General features: G+C 37.2%; 4 protein-coding genes across 5 annotated transcripts; 3 read left to right on the forward strand and 1 right to left on the reverse strand.

The window, feature by feature from the left end:
- Window positions 1-1,129: 1,129 nt before the first annotated feature.
- Window positions 1,130-4,438, reverse strand: LOC105977934 (pentatricopeptide repeat-containing protein At3g26540). Its single transcript, XM_013003333.2, has 2 exons — window positions 2,000-4,438; window positions 1,130-1,456 (listed from the first exon to the last, which is right to left on the reverse strand). The coding sequence occupies exon 1, from the start codon at window positions 4,395-4,397 to the stop codon at window positions 2,268-2,270; it is 2,130 nt and encodes a 709-aa protein (XP_012858787.2). The 5' UTR covers window positions 4,398-4,438; the 3' UTR covers window positions 1,130-1,456; window positions 2,000-2,267.
- A 1,171-nt stretch (window positions 4,439-5,609) lies between these two features.
- On the forward strand, window positions 5,610-8,371 carry LOC105977989 (RNI-like superfamily protein). Of its 2 annotated transcripts, none has more exons than XM_013003393.2 (3): window positions 5,610-6,056; window positions 7,052-7,424; window positions 7,624-8,371. In XM_013003393.2, exons 2-3 carry the CDS (start codon window positions 7,066-7,068, stop codon window positions 8,180-8,182), a joined length of 918 nt encoding a protein of 305 aa, XP_012858847.1. In that variant the 5' UTR covers window positions 5,610-6,056; window positions 7,052-7,065; the 3' UTR covers window positions 8,183-8,371. The 2 variants fall into 2 exon arrangements, with proteins under 2 accessions (XP_012858847.1, XP_088675765.1); XM_088819639.1 differs by lacking the exon at window positions 5,610-6,056 and adding an exon at window positions 6,124-6,253.
- A 664-nt stretch (window positions 8,372-9,035) lies between these two features.
- On the forward strand, window positions 9,036-11,312 carry MSBP1 (membrane steroid binding protein 1). The gene is made up of 2 exons (XM_013003224.2): window positions 9,036-9,485; window positions 10,726-11,312. Exons 1-2 carry the CDS (start codon window positions 9,172-9,174, stop codon window positions 11,114-11,116), a joined length of 705 nt encoding a protein of 234 aa, XP_012858678.1. The 5' UTR covers window positions 9,036-9,171; the 3' UTR covers window positions 11,117-11,312.
- Window positions 11,313-12,170: 858 nt separating this feature from the next.
- Window positions 12,171-13,771, forward strand: LOC105977435 (fasciclin-like arabinogalactan protein 21). The gene has a single exon (XM_013002746.2). The coding sequence runs from the start codon at window positions 12,609-12,611 to the stop codon at window positions 13,665-13,667; it is 1,059 nt and encodes a 352-aa protein (XP_012858200.2). The 5' UTR covers window positions 12,171-12,608; the 3' UTR covers window positions 13,668-13,771.
- The last annotated feature ends 10,519 nt before the right edge of the window (window positions 13,772-24,290 follow it).

The raw sequence follows: 24,290 nt of genomic DNA on the forward strand, positions 1-24,290 counted from the left end.
CCTGTTCTTGAAGAGGCACTACCTCAGTTCGGGAAGCCCTAGAAGGTTTTCAGGTTGATATTGTTTGGTTTAATTGTGTGGTGATTTTAGTTGATAGATAGACTGTTAAGGCCTATAATGCTCCTATGAAGACTTGACTTATCGAAATACCATTTTGGTACTTTTGTTGCTGCTTTTTCTGAGAACATTGAATAGGTAAATTTGTGAGCTGTAAAATTTGATTTTTTTTTTTTTTGGTTTTTACCGATACCGATCTATTGGTCATTTTATAACCCCTATTGATAGTTTACTTACGTTTTCATACAAGCACACCATTCAGTATTTTGTGACTCTTCTCATATCTACTACATGGTTTTGTTCACTTTGTCACAACTTCTGCATATATCAATCTTGACTCTTGAGGATTGAGAAACAACGAAGCAAGAAATGGCAAGTCACAATATGTTGTTGTACTTCGACAAACTATAGAGCCTTAGGTTTGATTGGTCAATCATTAAAACTATAGTTAATTGTATTAATCAAGTTCTCAGTATTATTTATCCATCTTTGTACGATTTTCTTATGGTTTGGTGTATTCTCGATTATATAATTTCATTATATTTAATATGTTAAGGTTTAAAACTTTTTTTATAATGGTTGCTCGGGTTATGTCCTGGTTTCTTTTTACGATTTTCTTATGGTGTGATGTATTCTCAATTATTTAATTTCATTATATTTAACATATTAAATTTTAAATATCATTTGTTCTATAATGGTACCCGTGCAACGCACGGGTTATGGTTACTAGTAATAAATAAATATTAAAAAAGAAGTCAAGGCAAATAAATATCCCCTAAAATAAATGTGGCTCGTTGTGTGCCAACAAGAGAGTCTACATCATCACCACATAGAGAAAATATATATAAATATTCAAGTAGTTGGATTTTTTTAGTAATATTGCAAATATCTAATCTTGGTTGATTGTGTTTACAACAACTAAACGACGCCGCTAGTGTTTGGCTAGGGCTAACTCTAATAATTCATAGAACTATAGCTTGTTTTCATTGACATCAATTATTTAGCTCTGCAATATAAGTTAGGCTTCATCTAAATTGGATACAATAAAATGTTACATATATAGGCTAAAATGTCAAGAGACAAGATGTATAATTTTCTGAAAATTAAAAAAGATAGTTTTCATCCCCTCATAAATAGTGTTTGGCCTCGTTTGGTCGTCAAGATAAGATTAGCCAAGATAACATTAAATAATCTAATCTGATGAAAACCTAATTATTTTATCGGACGTCTAACAAAAAAACTACCTAAAAAGGCAAGATATCGAGAATACCAAACATCAAACAGAGTTCAATTATTTAGTTAATAATGACTAATCTCCCCAACCAACCGAGGCATTTGTTCACAAATTCTTGCACCGGAGCTGGGAGGTAATCGGGCGAACTGGAAGATGCGGACTTTGCTGCAAGAAATAATCTTGTTAAACTCACAATATATTGTTCAATTCAAGATAATTAAAAAATTACAAGTTGTGACAAGCAATTTAGAGCAAGAAAGAATCAGAAACAAAGTGATATATTAAAGTATAATTTAGTATTGTGAATCATTTTCTACATTATATAGATTCCTACATGTCCGAATCTTTGATTCGATTTTCGGACACATACGAGCGCAAGTATAGATCCAAGCCCAAAACGGAAATGCAGCCTAAATTTCACTTCCCAGGTTGCTAAACGAGGTTAAAAGATTGGGATTTCGAAAATATCAAATCTAGTAACCCCCACTAAAAGTGACCAAAACCATTTCATTTCAGTATTGAGAAACCATAAATTGTGAGAATTCGGCACATAGAACTGAATACAACCAAAAACCTATATCAAAATAGTAATTTTAGATAAAAAAATAAATAAAAAGAAAAATCAAAACTTAGTTGAAATTAAGAAATCAAACATCAAGTTCTCATACATAACAGTTCTGGCATGAAAATGCGTGTTAGTTTGTGTACCTCAAGCTGTGCCGATTTCACGTACATGAATCTCTCGTTCGCATTCATCAAAAGAGCAATTCATACTGGCAACACCATAAGTGAACAACCAACAAGATTTTCCCAACTAATCATGAAACGTTGCCTTGTTGTTCGAATTGACTATGTTCTCGGCCGAACATGCTTTCCTATGATTCACTGACAAAATCCGAATACCAGTATCCACCTTGTCATTCGTGCATCAACTTCTCCTCTCACATCTGACTTGTACTAATCAAGTTTCCTATAATCAGGAGTTATCCATAATCTCAAATCGAAAAGGAACCAATGGATTCAATTCATTGAGCCGATCACAAGCCCAATTGCCTAGCTTTAAGCACTTGTACTTTCGGCTGTAATCAAACACTCTCATCAATATAGTGGAAGTAGGATCAAACGGCATGTTTGTAAGGAAACTCTCGAGTTCATCCATAAATCCATACTGACCATATAACTCAACCATGGAAACATAATGCTCCAACTCAGGCAGCAAACAATACTTGTCACTCATTACATCGAAATAACGCCTCCCCATTTCAACTCGGCCCTCGGATATACAAGCGTGTAATAAGCCTTGAAAAGTGACTCTATCTGGCTTGATCCCCTCCTTATCCATTCGCTCAAATAGCTCAACTACTTTCCCACCCATTCCGTTATGCGAACACCCCAAAATCATCGAATTGAAGAGGATCAAATCTTTCGAATCAGTTTTATCAAACACATTCATAGCGTATAAAACGCAGCGGCATTTCGAGTACATGTCAACTAAGGCTCCACTTATGACAATATCAATATCATAACCGTTTCTGATCATGAATGCATGGATTTGTTTACCTACTTCTAGTTCAAATATGTTTGCACAAGCAGCTAAAAGTGTACCGAAGGTGAACTTGCATGGTTTTGCCTCTCCTAGCATCTTCTCGAAGATCAGCATTGCTTCTTCGCTCATTCCACGACGGGCATAGCTCGTCAATAAAGCATTCCAAGAAACCTTATCTCGAGAATGGCTCATCTCGTAGAACCAAATTCTTGCACTAGTCAAGTTACCGCACTTCCCATACATGTCAAGAAGTGCATTGCCAACAAAGAGATTGGAGTACAAACCATGTCTATAGGCATATCCATGAACTTGTTTACCGAGTTCTACATCTGGAATTGCTGCACACATATTCAGAATTAATCCGAGTGTAACATGATCAGCTTCTTTAGTCTTCCTACGCATCATTATCACAAAGTCCAATGCTTTATCCCACTCAAACGAACGTGTGTAACATGCCAACATCACATTCCATGAGATCACCGTTCTTTTGGGCATTTGGTCAAACAACTCTCTGGCTTCTATCATTCTCCCACTCATAGCATACGCCGAGACCATTGAAGTATAGCTAATCAAATTCTTGGAACAAGGCAAGTTGAAAATCCTCCTTGAGCTCTCCAAATCTCCACACTTGGCATACATGCTGATAAGAGTACTCGAAACCACTTCATCCTCTTCCATATTAATCTTGATACCAAATCCATGAATTTGAAGGCCTTCTTTAAGTCCACCAATACTCAGACAAGCAAGAACGGCATTAGACACCGTAAAACTCATTGGCTTCACCTTCATCCTTATCATTCTTGAAAACATGTTTATAGCCTCGCCACCTTCATCCATTTCCAGGTACCTCCGAACAATCACATTCCAAGAAACATCGTTCGGATTCTCAATCTCATCAAACTTCCTCCTAGCATCCACCATCGCCCGGCATTTCCCATACACATCCACGAGCGAACTCTCCAATATAACATTTCCCACGTAACCATATTTCACAACAAGACCATGAACCTGTCTTGACATCCAAAGTTCCAATGCATCACCGCAAGACCCAAGAACACTAGCAAAAGTGACCTCACTCGCATAAACACCCTCCCCAATCATCTTGGAAAACAATCCCAACGCATCTCCCGCGCGATAATTTTTTGAATACGCAGTGATCATCGCATTCCAGGACCCGCCATTTCTGATAGGCATTTCGTCGAACAGTCCCTCGGCATCCTCCAAACAACCGCATTTTCCGTAACATTCTATTGCCCTGTTGAGCAAAAACACTGGCGGATTCGGCGTGAAGGTGACCAAGTGAGATTCGAGCTTCCGGGTCTCGACAATTGCTTTGCTTGATGCGCAAATCCTGAATAGATGGGCGTAAAGGGAGGAAGGCAAAGCGACGGCGGAAGAGAAGAGAATGGAGACTGCTTTCGGAAGTCGCCCGAGGCGGACATGATTGAGGATAGTGGTGGTCAATGCCTTGGCGGACTGCGGCGAATCGGGGCGGTGGACGGCGGTGTTAGTGGTGGCGGAAAATCGTGCAAAAGAACTAGAACCGGTTCGCTCTGTCATGTGTTTTGATTAATTCTAATTCGGGTTTCCTTGCGGGTTTGAATAAACCATTTCCGGTTCAGTACCGATAGAAATTGGGCTTTTCTTGAACATAATCCATATTATATGGGCTCACAAGGAATAAACCCAACAAAATTAATAAATGGAAAAAGTAAATCCTAATATCCAACGCCCAATTAAGAAATTATTAAAATATGATATGAGCTATCTCGTCCATACGAGCATCGTCTAAGTAAATACGATTAATTGCACAAAAGACCCTAAAAGGGCGACCTGGAGATAGAAGCTCAATTCTGCTAAAAGGGTATATAAAATCATAGTATGGAGAAAATGTTGTTCATAGCTAACGTCGTATGGCGGTACGAGACCTCGGGGAGGCGTTTTAAGCTAGCTGAAACATATATAACCCAAATGCGGCAAAATAAAATAAATAGAAAATTAGGTTAAAAACACTTCGAGAATTGCAGGATGTTTTGTCTACCTTCCTTACGTTCTTCCTTGTTCCTTGTATCAAAAACTCAATCAAAATGCAACTATCTCCAAGAACAAAACGTCTGTTAATGCTTAATACTGTAATGAAGCCCGCTTATGTATAACACACCTAGAATAGTACTCTTTCTGATTTGATTGTCGGAATTTTTATGACGGAAAACCCTTTCCAGTGTTACAGGAATGACGTCCGACCAAGATTCCGGTGAAAATTGAAGACCGACATAAGCGAGACTAAGTTGACATCATCACACCGACGACCGTAGATTGATTAGCAAATATTGGGTCAATGAAGTGCCCAAAATATTTATTTGCACAAATAATTTCAGTCCTATTAGTGAATAGTGATTTTATTAAAGTTTAATATAATGTAGATTTACCCTACTTATTTTATGATTGTTATCTTTGTATATTTAATCACCACTATATTTTACCTAACAATTTGACAAATACTCATTTTGAGTTGAGGTGAACATATTTAATCACCACTATCTTTGTATATTTAATCACCACTACATTCCTAATTAGTACTTCCGGAAAAAAAAAAATCTGATTTTTCAGAAAGTCAAACTCCAATTTTAATTCCAATCCCAAAAATAGTCCAAATCATTTATTGCAAAAATCTTAAACAATCTGCTTTTCTATATACTAAATAAATAAAAAAAACTTTTACCAACCTTTGAAATTTTAATGTGAACACAAATTACTGAATTAATATAAATATTATTATTATTAAAAAAAAAAAGGTGCAACAAAGTGTGGAAAAAAGCAATGATTGGTAATTTCCATGGTGGGAGCGTTCACACCATATATATATATGATGTAATAAACATTTTGACAGCAAATTTTGCATTCTTTATTATTACCAGGCTTTTTGTGTTGTCAGAAAATTCAGATAATCTAATACAAACTCGCATTCTTTATTATTACTCAGTTCCTTCGTTATATCCAGCAAAAATCAGGGTTCTTTTAGTCATTTCTCATCCTCGAATCTCATTCTCTCTCTCTCTCTCTCTCTCTCTCCTAATCTCACTTGCGCTTTTCTCCCTAAATTTCATCGATTTTTTCAGACAGAAAAAGATCCTCTCGCACAGACCCTGATAAATCGACACTAGTAGTGCCAACTCTACAAACTCCGCACAGAACAAAATAAATAAATAAATAAATAAGGTATTCCTCTAATCTTGCTGCTTCTTACATTAATTCCTCATTTTTCGCATGTGGGTTTTCATTTTTTGTTTTGGTTTTTCTAATGTTGGCGAGTGGATCTTGAATCTTGAATTCCTCAATTGGGGATTTGTTTTTCTTGGAAATTAAATTAATTAAAGGGTTTGTCTCGTCTGTCTGTGTTTGATTTTGTTTGCAGGGTAATTTCCTCTGTGTTTCATTTTCTTGATTTTTTTTGTTTTAATTGGATGGTAGTAAATGGAATTTTCTCAAAATTTAATGCATCTCTTGTCTGAAGATTCGCCGCCGATCTTTTTTATTCGCTCATGAATTTTGCACAAACGTGATTTAATCTGATTTGTGTTTATGCTAGAGAAAGATTTGTGTTTGGTTTGGTTCTGCATTTGTTTTGTAAAAACAAAATCATGCATGATTTGAATTCATTGAATTACAACGATTGCTTGTTTTTGACCCTCGTCGAGTCGCGTATACGGACAATTTTTCGGTTTTAAACCCTCACAGCATATACGGACAATTTTCGGTTTTAAACGAGAAAATCAAGAAAGTGTTTGCATATCCTTCTTCTCCGCCAATCAGGCGAAGAATGCTTCTGTCTTAATATCATATATCGTTGTTTTATTTCCCTTTTTCGGTTGTATATTTTGTCGTATGTTCTGTCTGAAATAATCATCGATTCACTGAAATCACGGGCTTTAGAAGAATCGACTTTATTTTCACTAAATTCTTTTCACATTTTACTTATAACATCATTTTATTTGGTTCTAAAACCAGCTAAATTCGGCTAGTTATTTGGAGGGGTTTACTCTAATTGTCAAAAAACTCCCCGTGTTATAAATATTACCAAAACGCCAAACGCAGCATTAAGGGGGTTTTTCGCCAATATTTATAACACAAGGGGTTTTTTAGCAATAAACACTTATCTGGAGTATATAGTGCCGGAGTATATAGTGCCGATACTTTTCTTGTTTCTTTTGTAGGCTTTGAGTAAGCAATGGACGAAGCATACACCGATTCGAGAAAATGGGAGGACATGGATATAGACATTCTGGTCAAGGTTTTCCAGAATCTGGATATATTCGAGTTGACTTCCGGTGTGGGCCACGTTTGTCGTACGTGGAGGATGGCAGCTTTCGACCCTTGGCTGTGGAAGAAGCTCGATATGTCGCTGCTAAAATCGAACTTCATCAAAATCCCGTTAGAGCCCTATGTCTATGTGGACGGTCGGTCGGATAAAACGTTTACCCGTGTTTTGAAGATTGCTTTGAATCTCAGCCGTGGAAACGTGTCGACCTTGATTTTTCATTACAATATGTACGTCAGTGACGACCAGTTGTTGTACACTGCTGAAAGGTATATCTAATAACTAATTATTCTTTTTCTTTTTACGTATTTAGTTTCTTGATTTTACACGGTGTGGCGAAATATGCACTAGTACTAGTAGTAGTTGGTAACTTTCTTTATCAAACCTCTCGTTTCACGTCAAACGTCAAGATTCTCTTGCTTTGTTTGTGACAAAAATAATCGATACTCTCACCCGCCTGTGACGCAGGTGCCCACATCTGAAGCGCCTCGTAATGCCAGCCTGGAACAGAATAAAGAAGACAGGCATATGCAGAGCTGTACAGATGTGGCCGAATCTCGAATCGCTCACAATGCCCAGCATATCGAACCCTCCATATCTCATGGAAGAAATCTCGAAAAATTGCCAGAAATTCACCGAACTGAAAATCATGGGACCGTGCGATATTCTCTTCGCGTCAACCTTAGCTGCTTTTCTACCGAACCTTAAAGTACTAAGCGTCCGATGCTCCGTCCTTTTCAAGGAAGCGCTTGTCATAATCCTGGAGGGAATAAAAGGGCTGGAAGTGCTGAACATATCTCACTGCATGCTCGTCGAAGTGGGCCCACAGCCCGGGCCCAGGAGAGTCCTCACGAGGCTCGACAAATCGATTCTCGAAAAAACGAGCCGTTTGAAGAAATTCGTGACGTGCATGAGCGATTCTTGCGTTGTTTGTCAGAGAACTAGGAATGACGAGGGGCTGATTAGGTGGTACAAGTACGAGGAAGATTTTTGGAGGGTCGATGAAGTGAGTTCTCTTGCGGTTTGAGTGGATATCTTTTTTTTTTTTTTCGAGTGTTGTATGAAACTTGTGTGATCGATCTTTGCTCGAGACGGCGAAAAACTTAATAAGGCCTGTGTAGACAGATTTGTAAGTAGGGGTCATGTTTTACTTGACTGTATGATTTGTGTTTTTTTTTTTTTAATTGAAAGGTTGTTTGTTTTTCTGGTGAACAAATTTGTTAGCCGATTTGTTCTATGTTACATCCGGTGAATTCCGTCCGGATGACATTCTACCTCACACACACACACGTACATATATACAATTTACACATATCGTGTCACTTCGTATATTTTGTCAGATGTAGCATCTACGAGATCTTTTTATCCATAATTTGTTTTAGTTGTACAAATCACAGGGTGTACAAGAGCCGCGAGCCAAATTTGATAGTTTTTTCGAGCTCAAATTGAATTTCACGAGCTCGAATTCATCGAACTTTCATTTTCTGAGGTGGAGCTCGAGTTGAATTTATCGAGGTCCAAACTCAAGTCAATTTACTATTATTATTAGTTTTTTATATATATTAATATTTTGTTAAGTATTATATTATAATATAAAAAGATAAACTGATTTGCTTTTTTTTCTTCTAAAATTTTAACTTATTATATACTTTTATGATTTATATATAATATATACTTAAAAGTAAAATAAAAAAATAAAAAAGCTCGTGTGCTAATGAACAACCATTGGACCTACCCAACCTATTGAAAAGTAGCAGGTAGCCGAGTGAAAACCAACAATAGAACCGAGAAGGGTTGAAAAGTCACAAAAATACTTGCTTTGGTGCCAAAAGGAAATTTAGACAAAAGTAAGTGCAAAATTGTTGCTAGTCAAATAGTCCAAAAAGCCGACTCTTCTTCATTCCTCACACACTACGCAGCGTAGTAGATAAAAAAAATCACAACCCCCTCCTTCCTTGTTCCCCTCTCTCTCTCTCTCTCTCTCTCTCTCTCTCTCTACTTTCTCTCTCTGAAACAATGGCCCTTCAATTGTGGGAGACGCTGAAGGAATCGATCACAGTGTACACAGGCCTATCTCCGGCTACTTTCTTCACTGTTCTCGCTTTAGGACTCACACTTTACTACCTCGTCTCAGCTTTTTTCGGGTCGGTTGACGGCGGCCACAACCAGCAGAGGTCCAGAGCTTTCGAGGAGCCGATGGAGCCGCTACCTCCTCCGATTCAGCTCGGCGAGATCACCGAAGACGAGCTGAAACAGTACGACGGCTCCGATCCGAAGAAGCCTCTGCTCATGGCTATCAAGGCTCAGATCTATGACGTGTCTCAGAGCAAGTATGATTTCTCCATCTCTGTGTATTAATTTTGTTTCAGTTTTGTTTTTGTTTTGTGGCTGTGGTGAATTTGTTGGTACTTTTATGGTGTTTTTAGGGTTATGAATTTATTTATTTTTAATTTTTTTTCCACTTTGTGTGGTTATTTGAGCTTTAAGGCAATTGAATCATTTTGTTGATTTTGGTAACAAAATTGGAATTTATTGTTAATGATTTTGTTTAATATGTGTCTATTTTTCTCTTGTTCCTTATTTGATCAAAGTTTGCTCACTTTTCGATCTTTTGTTCCTTCCTGAATAAAGTGATTACTCTTTCTAGAATCTTCTGTTATTATCTCTGTATATAGCTGGTGTTATCCAATTTCTTTTGTGAAAAATGGATTCACGGTATATTCTGATTGACGATTATATAGTTTGCTAAAATTAGCTATTGGGAGCAATATCTGTGATTTCAAATGGAATTATACAGTTGATGGAAGTGAATTTATTCCACTTTTTGTCAGCCAAGTGGAGTAAAGTGATGATGTACGATCCTAGCGATATTTAGTACTCGTATTTGATTTTCTTTTTTACCTTATGTAAAAGCACGATTTTAATAGCTGACCATCTGTTTCTACGTAATTATGAACTTGCGTTTATTTGTGATATCGTGTTATGAACTTGCGTTTATTTGTGATATCTTGTGTCACTTCTTATAACTACAAAACAAAAACAATAAGCAATGATTTCCTAGTCCAGGTTGTACAAGTGATTTTTGGTATAGTTTTCAGTTTTTATTTGCTCTTTCGGAAATGAAAATGGACTTCTATGTGAGGATTATACTGGTTCCCAATTTTTGTATGATCAAGGATTAGCGAAAATTGAAAAATCGAACTAAGTGGAGCATGGTTCTAGCAACTCATGCTTGTTCGATTATTCTCATTCCATATGTATATATAATGGGTGTATTATTGTTTGTTTGACAAATCATATATGTTTATTTTTCTACGATTTCCTGCTTGTTATGCCAATCAAACGAAAACACCAAATGGTCAACCTTCTATTATTATAATCGAACAGTTGGTGAATCAAATGTAGCTGGTCGAATATGACACATTCTTGATTTTTGTCATAAGTTCAGTTTTTCTATACCTCGCACTTTTCAATTCTCTCTGTTCATCATTGCTAAGATAAATATCAAGAACCATGTCCATGAACGACTCGTTCTCTCGTTGAACTTGTTTGTTATTATCTTATTTGCAGGATGTTTTACGGACCAGGTGGGCCCTACGCACTATTTGCCGGAAAAGATGCCAGCAGAGCACTTGCAAAGATGTCTTTCGAAGACAAAGATCTAAACGGTGACCTAACTGGGCTGGGCGTTTTCGAGCTCGAAGCTTTGCAAGATTGGGAATACAAATTCATGAGCAAATACGTGAAGGTGGGAACTGTCAAGACAGCTGTGCCAGTAACCGATGAAAGCCAAGCAACCGAAGCTCCTGCAGAAGCTTCTTCCGATGCTACTAAGCTTCCAGAAGCTTCCGATGATGCTGACATGGCAAAGCCGGCAGATGATGGCCCGTATGAGACTGCTCCAAAAGAAACCGCCGAGGAAACAGCGACGGCCAATCATGATGCAGAGAAAAAGGAGTGAATTTTCGTCGGCGACTTTTAAACTGCAAATCGGGATGGGGAGTTTGCTGCCTTCCTTGGCTCTTGTCTTGTTTTCTGCATAGTGGCTTATTTGGAGTTTATAATTAACTCTTTGTTATGTAACAAATATTGGTTGAAACTTATAGTTTTAGCATTTAATAATGACTTGAAGCATATGAAGGTGGATTTTTATACTTCGATTTCTCTTTTATTTTTTTATTTTTATTTATTTATGTATGTTTGCATCAATAGAAAGTGAAGTTGAAATATAGATTAAAGATTCCAGATATTATTCCAAATCATAGGAAATAAAGGGACAAAGCTGATATGCGCACGTGCAGATAACAATGTGTGTGTTATTGTTTGTTTGGTGGTCCAAAGTCCAAACTGAACCTAAACTTTCTTGAAAATTTGCAATTTATTATTTCAACTTTTCAACAATAATATATTTTGCAGCAACAAAATAAAAGTTCATTAAATATCTCTATTGTGGGGTAAGTTTGCAATTAAAACAATGCAGAGGCGTTTTAAATGCAATATATAGGGATGGCCCTGCCTAAGATATTGGTTGTAGCCTATGTATTATTTACGGCATTTAAATGAAGGTTGGATTTGGACCACAAACCCTAATTTAATTTCCCACATTCAATTTATCGACATCACTTATATACTTCGGCTTAGATTTGTCGGTAAATTGGAAAATGTAGATTTCACAATTGAAGAGTTCATGATTTAAATATATGTTCATATTTTTAAAAAGATAAAAAAAAAAGTTTTAAAACTAATTAATTCTTGAATTTCACATTCAAATTTCAATAATCGGCCTTAAAAAGGTGATTATTTGTAAATAATGGAAAATATATCAATGTATAATTATTTTATAATTTGCTATAACCTTAAAAGATTAAAAAAAAATATTAAATATTTTGATATTCGGAACCGTTACCACGAACCGAATTTTCAGTTCGACACGATTCGGTTGGGCATCTCTGTTGTATTTCTAGCAGTAGAGTTCCTTAATAGCTCTTCCCGAATTAGTATGTTAAAATTAGGGGTGAAGTTAACACTTTCATTCCAATTGTTTTTCCATAGTTAATAACTAATTCCAAATATTTTTTCTTCTTCTATATAAAAATGAGAATTTGGGGCGAAAAATTTGTTCTAGAATCGAAATTGATGACTCCAAAAATTTCATTTTCTAAGTAACCTATAATTTAAAATATATACGAATCTTAATATCACAAATACCGTCATGAAGTGATTAAAAATCACAAAAATATTTCTTTTAACCTTTAAAAATTAAAACCTTCAAATTCTTTAAAGTTCAAATTAATCTCCTACACTTACGTATTTGTGCTTTCTTGATTTTTTGTTCCCATTTTTTTTTTTTACCGAAGTGAGGCCAGAAATTCAGAATCTTTAAGTGAAGTTTCAACTAATAATTAATCCAAAACAAACAAACAAAATTTATCAAAAACCGTTTTTGTTTAGCGATGGATGAAGATGGAAGTAGTCGATCTCCTTCAGCTGATTCCGACGATTCCGCAAGCTCTGACAGTTCTTCAATGGCGGATTCCCCCTGCTCTCACTGTTGGCGCGGCCCCTTCTACTTCTCCATGTCCTTAACCCTCGCCTACCTCGCCGTCACAACGATGAAACACTCCGCCCCGGAAAACCCACCACCCCCGCCGCTCCACGGCCTCGCGCTCAACGCCTCCGCCGTCCTCCGCCGCCACGGCGGCTTTCACATAACCGCCGCCCTCCTCCAAGTCTCGCCGGACCTCTTCTTCTCCGGCAACGCCTCCACCGTCTTCGCCATCCAGGACTCCGCCTTCTCCAACCTCTCAATCCCGCCGTGGGAAATGCGGCAGCTCCTCCTCTCCCACGCCGCCCCCTCCGCCCTCCCCACGGCGGAGCTTCTCAAGAAACCCCCTGGCTTCTGCTTCAAAACCCTCGCCGAAAACAAGAACCTGGTCATCACAAAGAACAACCCGAAAACGGGCCCGATCACAATCAACAACGTACCCATTTCCGACCCGGATATATTCCTCGAAGGCCCGTTCTCAGTCCACGGCGTTCTCCGGCCACTCAACGAGATTCCGGCGCCGGCGTGCGGCTTCTCCGACCACCGGAATGTCGAATGGACGGGGATCATAAAACTGCTGAGCTCCAACGGATACGTTTCTTTTGCAATCGGACTGAACGCGGTTCTCGATAAGATCGTTCGGAATTACGAGAAGTTGAGCTCGGTAACCGTTTTCGCTCCGCCGAATTCCGGGCTCATATCGTCTCCGTCGCCATTCTTGGATAGAATTGTGAGGCTTCACATTCTGCCTCAAAGGCTTAATTACATGGAATTGATCGCAACGAAAAATTCGTCTCTCAAGACTCTGATTCCGAGCTTTGATTTGAAGATCGAAAAGTTTACGCAAACTCTCGTGATTGACGGGGTCGAGATTACGAGGCCCGATTTGTTTTCGTCGGAGACGTTTGTTGTTCATGGGATTTCCAGGGATTTTGATGTTGTTGAGCTTTTCAGTTCATTCAAATAGTTTTGTTTTAGATGAAATTCTTTGCTTGGTGATTTAGTTTCTTCATCTTGTAATTAGGATAAATTGATTGAACAAGTATACATACAATATTCATTACTTGAAAAGATTTTTTTCTTTTTTTCTGTGCAAATGAGTGAACTTTGAGATGAAGGGTTGATTCCGTACCGGAAATTTAGCTCCTTTTTTTATCCCTTTTTTGATATATGTGAAAATAATAATAACAAAAAATAAAAAACTAAAAATCGGTTTTGGACTCGGACTCGGATCCGAAAGGACCCTATTGGACCCGACCCGGACCCGCCTCCAAAAGGGTCGGTTTCGGGTCCCGAAAAAGTAGGACTCGGACCCGACCCGCCCCGTGGTCGTGTCGAGGGAGAGACCCTAAATATTTTAATTTGCTCCATTTGAAAAAAACGCATACTCATTCTCAGTCATTATTTTTTATATTTTCAGCCATTAATCGACTACGAAGCATAGTCGATTAATGTAAATCGACTATGAAACATATTTGATTAAGGAAATTCTTTAATATATATATATATATATATATATATATATATATATATATATATATATATATATATATATATATGAAAGAATTTATGGTCCCGAATTCGTATTATACAGAGATGTTATCTAAAATGTTATGACACTTGAGACAACATGCAGCGGAAATATAAAGATTAACAGACAGTACTCAGAATTAAAAATGTTCACAAGTAAAGACTTGTGAACTTGCCCTTTACAGGACGGAAAAATATATTAAAATCAGTATTCCAAGAATACAAACAGAAGATGTGCGAAAACTTCTTCCTTATGAATGAATCTTTTTCAAGATCATTCTTACAATCAAATCTAGATACTAAAAGAAAAATATTAAAAATTCTAGATTTCAAAGAATGTACTCGTGAGGAGTACGTAAAGAACTTATGAATGAATCACTATCTTGATCATTCTTACAACCAAGTCTAGAAACATATATACTATACAATCTAGACTACAAAGAATGTACTTATGAGAAGTACGTAAAGAATGTACTCATAAGGAGTACGTAAAGATTGTACTCATGAGGAGTACAAACGACCGATTCTAAAACCACTCTAAAACACTCATGAATTCTTTTCAGCTCTCGGTTTTTTTTACTTCGTTGAATCGATAATCTTCCTTGAGTATTGAAGTCGGTATTTATAGGCATTCCAAGCATCCACTCCTCAGCCCATGATCTGCAAGAAAACCAACTACAAGAGCACTCAAGAACATGGGTTAGTGGGTTAGTGGGTTAGCTTAAGGAGTTAGAATAATATTCACAATTAAACCCACTTAAGCACTACTTAGCCCACTAAGCACTATACTTAACCCACTAAGCACTATTTATTCCATAACTAAAATTTAGTTAGAAAATAAGAAAGTTAAAAACAACATGTGAAGATAATCCACGCTCACGTGTTTCAAACTCCCCCTTTTTAACTTTCTGATCAAAACTAAATTTTAGCTTAACTCCCCCTGAGTCATTGCTTGAACTCCCCCTGAATATGATAACCAATATAGCAAATAAAAATAATAGTGCAATCCTAGCAAACTGAACAAAAACAAATATTGTTCATAAAAATAACTTTAGAGCAGAATATCCAAAGTGTCCTCAGTATCAGCTGCTGCTGCTTTCCTCTGCTCCTTCAGCTTCACCCTCATTCTTTTCTTCTTCTTCATTAACTCCATGTTCTCTGCCTCTGGCATCCAAATGATGAGAAGTCCCTGCTTCAACTTCATGACTAGCTTTTTCTCCCCCTTTTTGATCAGAAAGAGTTTTTTCGGAGCATTTCCACCATGGACTGGTGATAGGTAATCTGAGCTAGAGAATGAGTAAGCTGCTGCAATAGAAGATCTCTAGAAACAGACACAAGAAGGTTAGAAGTGTTGTCAACATGAGGTGCAACACCCTCAGTACCAATGTTATTTTGACCTGATTCAGTTGAGAGAAAATCATCTCCATTCCAGGGAAGATCTTGAACATGAGGAGCCCTCAGAAAATTTTGAGACACAGTGATCATGCCTTGTGGGTTGTGAAGATATTCTGAGTCATCTTGGCCCAAATTTTGAGAGAGTAAAATGGAGTAGATGAGAGAAGGATAGGGAAGGTGAGTGGAGGGTGAAATTTTCCGGGCAAGATGACCAATAGTATCAAAGAACAGTTTACCAAAATCCACTAGTAATCCCATCCCCAATTTGTACATGAGTACATCATGAGGTTTTGTTACCACAGAGACATTTTTGGATGGAATCCAATTCATCACTGTGAGTCTAAACAAGACAAAATAAAATGCAGTGAGTTGAGAAACTTTGAATTTTTTGGGGTGAGCAGACAACATTTCAAACGATTGCCAGAAAGAGTCTTACAAACCTCAGTAAAACCACTATAATTATCCTCATCAGTCACAGTAGGAGTTTGTAAATGAGAGTTGATTATTTTGGGAGAAAAAAAAAGAAAATGGAATTTCGCACAAAAACTTTGCCAAAGTTTGGAGAATTTTTCTTAAAAAAAGAGGTTTGTAAATTGGCATAAAATTCAAACTAGACTAAGGATTTTTCTTTGATCAAGAAAATCAGTAATCCTATGTCTATCAAAGTTTAACTCATCCTTGGAAATTTTCTTCTCCTCAATGAATTGGCAATTCATGATTTGAGGACTCAAAATTGAATCAGATTCAAAATAAAAGATAGTACTGAAAGCATTGTTTACCTCAAAAGTAGTTGACAGATCATTCCCATCCAAGTCTGGCTCTTCTTTCTCAGAGGATTACTCTTCGTTAGAGTCTTCAAGTTCATCTGGGATGTATTTTGGCTCAGGTGATGCAACACGTGGGGCAGCATCTTCCTGCATCGGAGAGGAGTCCTCAGATGAGTCACTGTCTGACTCTGAGTATAGCAATTTTTTGCGAAAAGTAGCAAGGGGAACTTCCCAGCTGTCATCACTTTTCTCTGGTTCATTAGCCTAGGGAGGTGATGTATCCACTTGAACAGCTGCTTCTGCAAGAGTTTCCAGAGGGTTTGCATGTGGTGCTGAGGGTGTTTCTTCAGTGGTAGTGAAATCCTGAGCATCAACAGAGGGAATGTCAACATGCTCGGCAGAGGACATCCCTGAAAAATCAGGCATTTTTTCTTCCTGGTAGGGAACAGCATCCTCAGCAGCACTCTGTGAAACATTGGCTGAGTCAGTGGGTGCAGCAGCATCTTCAGGAACATGTGCAGCAACATCTTCGGAAACCGGATGTTGAGAAGAGTTATGCTGAAGTGTCTCCCCCTTAGTTGATACTCGTGAAGTCGAGTCTTTGGAGGATGACTCAGTAAAGCTTGAGGAGAGAGCTAGGGCTTCCGGTTCTGCAAAGGTTGGATCTCCTTCTTCATCATCGGTTTCTTCAACAACCAAGTGAAGGCCTCTTGGTGGGTTTGGCCTAACTGGAGTGCGACCGACTGTGCTGCCTCTTCTTCTACCTCTGCCGCCTCTGCTTAGAGAATGTCTTCCCCTTCGTCGTTGTGATCCAGTAGCATTCAGATCTGGGAAGAGATTCATACGCTTGGACCGACGAGTTGGAATCCTTCCTGCATTGGAAGAGGGACCCACGTTCTGGAAGTTGTCTGGGTCAATCGGATTCATCTCGTCTCCGGGCTCAATAAAGCTGATCGGCATAGCTTCAAGGTTGACAGGATGAACGATGATGACCAGATTTGGGTCTGCTGGTTCAGGTGCTGCAGCATCGTTGTGGACATCACCAGCTGCGGCTGGAAGAGGATTTCTAGGAGGAGATGCCATGATACAGTAGATAAAAAAATTGCTTCTTGTGCTTTTGATTTTTGAGTGTGAATTTTCGAAAAAGAAGCACGAAATTTAGAAGCCCTAATTTGCAGAAAAAAAATTGAAGTGGAGAAGGTGAATAAGTGTTGTGCGTTTTTCTTGGAGAAAGTGTGATTAAAGAGAATAAAAGTTTCTTTGGCAGTTTAAAGCAAACCGTGAAAAATGGCACAATAAGGAGTGGACTTAGTGGAAAATGAAAGACTAACCCATGTACCCCATGACCCATATAAATAGGGATAATTCAATAAAAATAGAAATAAAAACCGTAACACTCATGAAATATTCAAAAAAAATAAAAAAAACATATTTATTAATGATTAATAGTGAGAATAAGAATTGGCTAACAGGCATAGATTTTATATATATATATATATTTTTTTTTTTTTTTTTTTTTTTTTTTTTTTTTTTAAACTCTTATTTTCAAGTCAAACAATTCACATGGAACATGATCAAATGTTCAGTTTGAAGGTTCCTCAGTTACTAATATATGACTATCAAAATAGAGGAGTTTGACGTATGCGAGTGGAATTATTTCCCAAATGTTTACATGAAGCATGATCACGTTTCAAGGTGAAAGACTTCCAGTTACTTATTTAGAAAAATAATTCATCACAGTGAAGTCATTATTTAAAGAAGCTGAGCTTCAGTAAATTATGTTGCAGCTTAAGATGTTTGATGCGGTGCTGCAACATTTTTCAGGACATGTTTATTGGGTACACATCCCGAGAGATTTTCTGAGTTTAGAAAACCTCTCATAATCTAATGCCTTCGTAAAGATGTCAGCCAGCTGATCTTGTGTAGAAATGTACTTTAAGCACACTATATTTTTCTCAACTATATCACGAATAAAATGATGTTTAATATCTATGTGTTTAGTACGTGAGTGTTGAACATGATTTTTTGAAATATCAATAGCACTTGAATTATCACAATATATGGCCAGGGTGCCACTGGTTAACCCATAATCCCCCAACATTTGTTTCATCCAAATTAGTTGACCACAACATCCTCCAACAGCTACATATTCTGATTCAGCTGTTGAGAGAGATACACAATTTTGCTTTCTACTAAACCAAGAAACCAGATTATTCCCCAAAAAGAAACATGCACCTGAGGTGATTTTTCTGTCACTAATATCCCCAGCCCAATCAGAATCACTAAAACCTATCAAATCTGTATTAGTGTCTTTGAAAAACTGAATCCTTAAGTCTACTGTACCTGCAACATACCTAATAATCCTCTTCACAGCTTTAAGATGAGTGACTTTGGGATTAGCTTGATACCAGGCACACACACAAACACTAAACATAATGTCAGGCCTGCTTGCTGTTAGATACAGAAAACTTCTAATCATGCTTCTGTAAAGGGTGCTGTCAACATCTTCTGCAACATCATCCTTGGACAGTTTTTGGCTGGAACCCATTGGAGTTTTCATGTGCTTGGCTGACTCCAACTCAAACCTTTTGACCAGATTGAGATCATACTTCTTTTGATTTACAAAAATTCCTTCACCTGTCTGTTTGATTTGGAGTCCTAGGAAGTAATTCAACTCTCCTACCATGCTCATTTCAAAAGTGTGAGACATAGAATCTACAAAAGACTGAAAAGGGTTAGCACAAGTAGAGCCAAAAACAATATCATCAACATATATATGAACACTAATGATATGATTATTAGTTCTTCTAACAAATAGGATTATGTCTGCCTCTCCTCTGTTGAACTGTATTTCAAGTAAGAAGTCTGTGAGTCTTTGATACCAAGCTCTAGGAGCTTGTTTAAGACCATACAATGCCTTCTTAAGCTTGAAAACATGATTAGGCTTGGCAGAATCTTCAAAACCCTTGGGCTGTTCTATATATGCTTCCTCATTTAAAACCCCATTCAGAAATGCACTTTTGATATCCATCTGATACAATTTGATTTTAAGAAAACAGGCTATAGCAAGAAGTAACCTAATAGATTCAATTCTAGTTACTGGAGCAAAGGTTTCATCAAAATCTATACCTTCAATCTGAGTATAACCTTGTGCTACTAACCTAGCCTTATTTCTAACAACAGTACCTTTTTCATCAGTTTTATTTTTGAAGATCCACTTAGTTCCTATCACATTTACATGACTTGGTCTGGGAACTAAGTACCAAACATCATTCCTGATGAACTGATTCAGCTCTTCATGCATTGCATTAATCCAAAACTCATCCTTCAGTGCTTCTGCAATATTCCTTGGTTCGACTGAAGATAGAAAGCAAGTAGTTCCAGTTAGTGTACATTCAGAAGATAAATTTGCAAATCTTACCATATCTCTGTAATTCACTCTCTCTTTTCTTCTGGTCCTTATCCCATCAAAGATATCTCCTACAACTTGAGTCGATGGGTGATTTTTCTGGATTCTTCTTGATGGTTCCTTTCTGCAGACATCATGAGTTGGCTGCAGTTCAGCTTCTGTGCTCTCTGTAGGAAGTATTGAGTCAGATGTGGTAACACTTGGCTCAACACCCTCTTCTCTTGATACAAGACTGTTTATATCTGGAGCATCTGTGGCAGTAGTGTCTCCTCCTGTTGTTTCTCCTTCAGCAATCAGATCATCAACTTCATCTTCAGCTGTTTTACTGCGGAGATCAGCAAAGTCATCAAATACCACATTTACAGATTCAATAATGGTTCGAGTTCTTAAGTTATATACTCTATAAGCATGACTGTTATTAGAGTATCCCATAAACAAACTCAAATCACTTTTTGAATCAAATTTAGCTAGATGATCTCTATCATTTAGGACATAGCAAACACATCCAAACACATGCATGTATTCTAGACCAGATTTTTCTCTTAAAAAATACACCAAAGTATATCTTGAAAAATCATCAACACACACAAATACATATTTACCACCTAGGCTTTCTACCTCTATAGGACCCATAAGATCCATATGTACAAGTTCAAAACAAATGGTGGTACCAACGGGTTGTAACACATTGTGTGATACTCTAGTTTGCTTTCCCTTCTGGCACATTCCGCATATAGGAATGTCCTTGATCTTGAGATCAGGAATTACTCTTATGGCATTGTACTTGTTGAGCAGCTTCAGATTTTTGAAGTTTGTGTGATCTAGTTTCTGGTGCCACAGCTCTAGTTCACTTACTCTTGAGCTCTTGCTTGAGATGGTGTCACCTGTTTGATAACAATTATCCATTGATATGGAACCTGTTAGTACACAATGATTTTGATTATCAAACACACAACAACAGTATTTATCAAATTGAGCCCGTAGATCATCATCACACAATTGACTAATACTGATGAGGTTTGACCCCAATCCTTCAACATGTAAGACATTTGAAAGTTTTGGAAGTCCCTCAATACTGAGTGTTCCACGTCCAACCACTTTGCCTTTAGCTCCTCCTCCATAGGTTACACGTCCTCCATTGAGTGTATGGTAGTTTGATAGAAATTCTTTAGTTCCAGTCATGTGCCTAGAGAATCCACTATCAAAGTACCATGAACCTGAAATGTTAGCATTTAATGAAGTGTATACTGCTTTGTACATAAGTTTACCTTTCGGAGTCCATATTCTACACTCCTTTTTGGTAAATTCTACCTTTTTCTTGGAGGTGTTCCCTGGAGTGCTGTGGCTCATTTTGTACAACATTTTGTCACTACTGAGTTTTTCACAAAATGGACGAATATGTCCTGGTGAGAAACAATAATGACAAATGCATCCCCTTATTCTGGACTCTGAAGTGGTGACTGTGAAATTCCTGGATTCCTTGCCATCTGAACTCTTCTCTTTGACAACGACAACTTCTTTCTTCTTCACTGGCTTGTGTTTCTTCACTTGTTTCTTGAACCCTAGACCTTCCTTTTTGTTGTACTTTTCCAGTGACACAATCTCTTTGAGTTTAGTTGTGTCGGTATTCATCCTCTTGATTGCTAGAGTCGCTTCTTTGAGTTCATCTTTCACCTTTGCCAGTTCAAGATCCTTCTTGGTGATACCAACCTCCAAATGAGTGATTGTTTCTTTGAGAGAAGGATTTTCCTTGTTGACTGCATCTAGAGCATGAGTCTTCTTCTCCAAGTCACTGAACAATTTCTTGTACATTTCTTCCTCATCACTAACTGCTTCATTACTGGATTATGCTGCATTCAAAGAAATAGAGTTTAAACATGTATAATGATCAGTATTTAACTCAGAAATTTCAGTTACTGAAAGTGTTTCAGAAGGTGTTGCAGCATCCAGAGAGACTCCTTGTGATTCTGTTTCAGAAGCATTTCCAGTGATATATCTGACTGAGAGGGCTTGTTTAGTGGATTGTTGTTCCTCTGTCTGTTCAGGTTGCTCTTCCTCCTCATCACTGACTGCACAAATCAGACTCATTCCTCTTCTTCTCAAGGTATTTGCACATTCATTAGCATAATGTCCAAATCCTGAACATGCCCTGCATTTAATATGATCCAAGTTAGGTGGTTCAGAATTTGAACGAATAAATGAAGAATTTTTTGAAGTGTTTTGAGAAGATGTTTGAGGAAATGTTCTCTGTGGAATAGATCTGTTCCGAGGCTGAGTTTGTCGATTTTGTGGAGAGCTTTCTGGAAATAACTGTCTGGGCTTGATTCCACTTCGTCTGTACGCCCTATTGAATTTCTGAATTTGAAATGCCACATTGTTGTGACATTCATCTGCATCATCATCATATTCCGTAGCAACTTCTTCCTTTTCTAGTTCTGCCTGGAGTGCATTTGATAGATCGTCTGCTGTCCACTGTAATTCTGGTTTTGGAAATACATCCCCATCCGTATCTGTGATAGTTGGTGGCTTCCATCCAGTAAGAATAGATCTCCAGGCTTTCTCATCAATGGCTTTGATGTACGCCCATTTCCAGTAGGTGTAGTTTGTGCCATCAAGTACAGGAGGTCGCATAGAAGCAGTCATCTGAGTATCTATCACGAATTTGTTTCTGAAAAAATAGGAACAAACACTTAGTATACGTCAAGTGTTGGCTCTTGATGCCAATTGAAAGAATTTATGGTCCCGAATTCGTATTATACAGAGATGTTATCTAAAATGTTATGACACTTGAGACAACATGCAGCGGAAATATAAAGATTAACAGACAGTACTCAGAATTAAAAATGTTCAAAAGTAAAGACTTGTGAACTTGCCCTTTACAGGACGGAAAAATATATTAAAATCAGTATTCCAAGAATACAAACAGAAGAGGTGCGAAAACTTCTTCCTTATGAATGAATCTTTTTCAAGATCATTCTTACAATCAAATCTAGATACTAAAAGAAAAATATTAAAAATTCTAGATTTCAAAGAATATACTCGTGAGGAGTACGTAAAGAACTTATGAATGAATCACTATCTTGATCATTCTTACAACCAAGTCTAGAAACATATATACTATACAATCTAGACTACAAAGAATGTACTTATGAGAAGTACGTAAAGAATGTACTCATAAGGAGTACGTAAAGATTGTACTCATGAGGAGTACAAACGACCGATTCTAAAACCACTCTAAAACACTCATGAATTCTGTTCAGCTCTCGGTTTTTTTTACTTCGTTGAATCGATAATCTTCCTTGAGTATTGAAGTCGGTATTTATAGGCATTCCAAGCATCCACTCCTCAGCCCATGATCTGCAAGAAAACCAACTACAAGAGCACTCAAGAACATGGGTTAGTGGGTTAGTGGGTTAGCTTAAGGAGTTAGAATAATATTCACAATTAAACCCACTTAAGCACTACTTAGCCCACTAAGCACTATACTTAACCCACTAAGCACTATTTATTCCATAACTAAAATTTAGTTAGAAAATAAGAAAGTTAAAAACAACATGTGAAGATAATCCACGCTCACGTGTTTATATATATATATATATATATATATATATATATATATATATATATATATATATATATATATATATATATATATATATTAATTTCTTTTGTTTTTCAATTTTTTTTTCTATATCTGGTATATTAATCGCCTATGATGATGTATAGTCGATTAAGAATCTGCTAAAAAAAATAACAAATCACAACTGCAAAAAATGCAAAATCAACTATGTTTAAAAAAAAACAAAAAATATACAAACATTATAATTGATTTATATTAGATTTTCGTTGATTCTCCTCCTTAGACGACGAGTGCTTCCTCTTCTTTTTCAACAACATGTTCCTCTTCTTCTTCTTCCACACACCGACGGAGTGGAATAGGCTGTTGAGAAAGAAGAGTACTGCTTTTCCTCCATAGTGTTAGTTAACGTGAGAAACAATTTATAAATCGATTAAGAGCAACATATAGTGGGTTCAAAAAAGATTAAAATCTTCATGCTTTCTCTTCTTAATCGAGATGGACGAGACCAGCACAAGAAAATCATTTGTCCCCATATGTAACATTTGTTCAGAGAAAAGAAAAAGGAGTAGGGATAAAATTACAAGAAAGCCCCCACTAATTTCAGTTCACATATTAGAGAATTTGTTACAAGTGTGACACGTTATCAATAACATAAAGACAAATCAAATCGTGAGAAACATAGTTACCACTCATGTTCTCAGAAATTATGTCATTTTTTGTTTTTTTGCTTGATATTTTCTGAATTGTCGATTTTGCCTGGTCGGTTTTGAAACCGTAAAAGGGAAGTAAGAAAAAATGCAACTATATAATTGTTTAACACATGATAAAAAGCTGTCAAATAAACTTCAAAGCCATCTTAATTCTTGCACCAAAAAAACTTCAAAGCCATCTTAATTCTTGCACCAAAAG

This window comes from Erythranthe guttata, chromosome 6 (genome assembly GCF_056151865.1).
Source record: "Erythranthe guttata isolate IM_541 chromosome 6, IM_541, whole genome shotgun sequence".
NCBI lineage: Eukaryota > Viridiplantae > Streptophyta > Magnoliopsida > Lamiales > Phrymaceae > Erythranthe > Erythranthe guttata.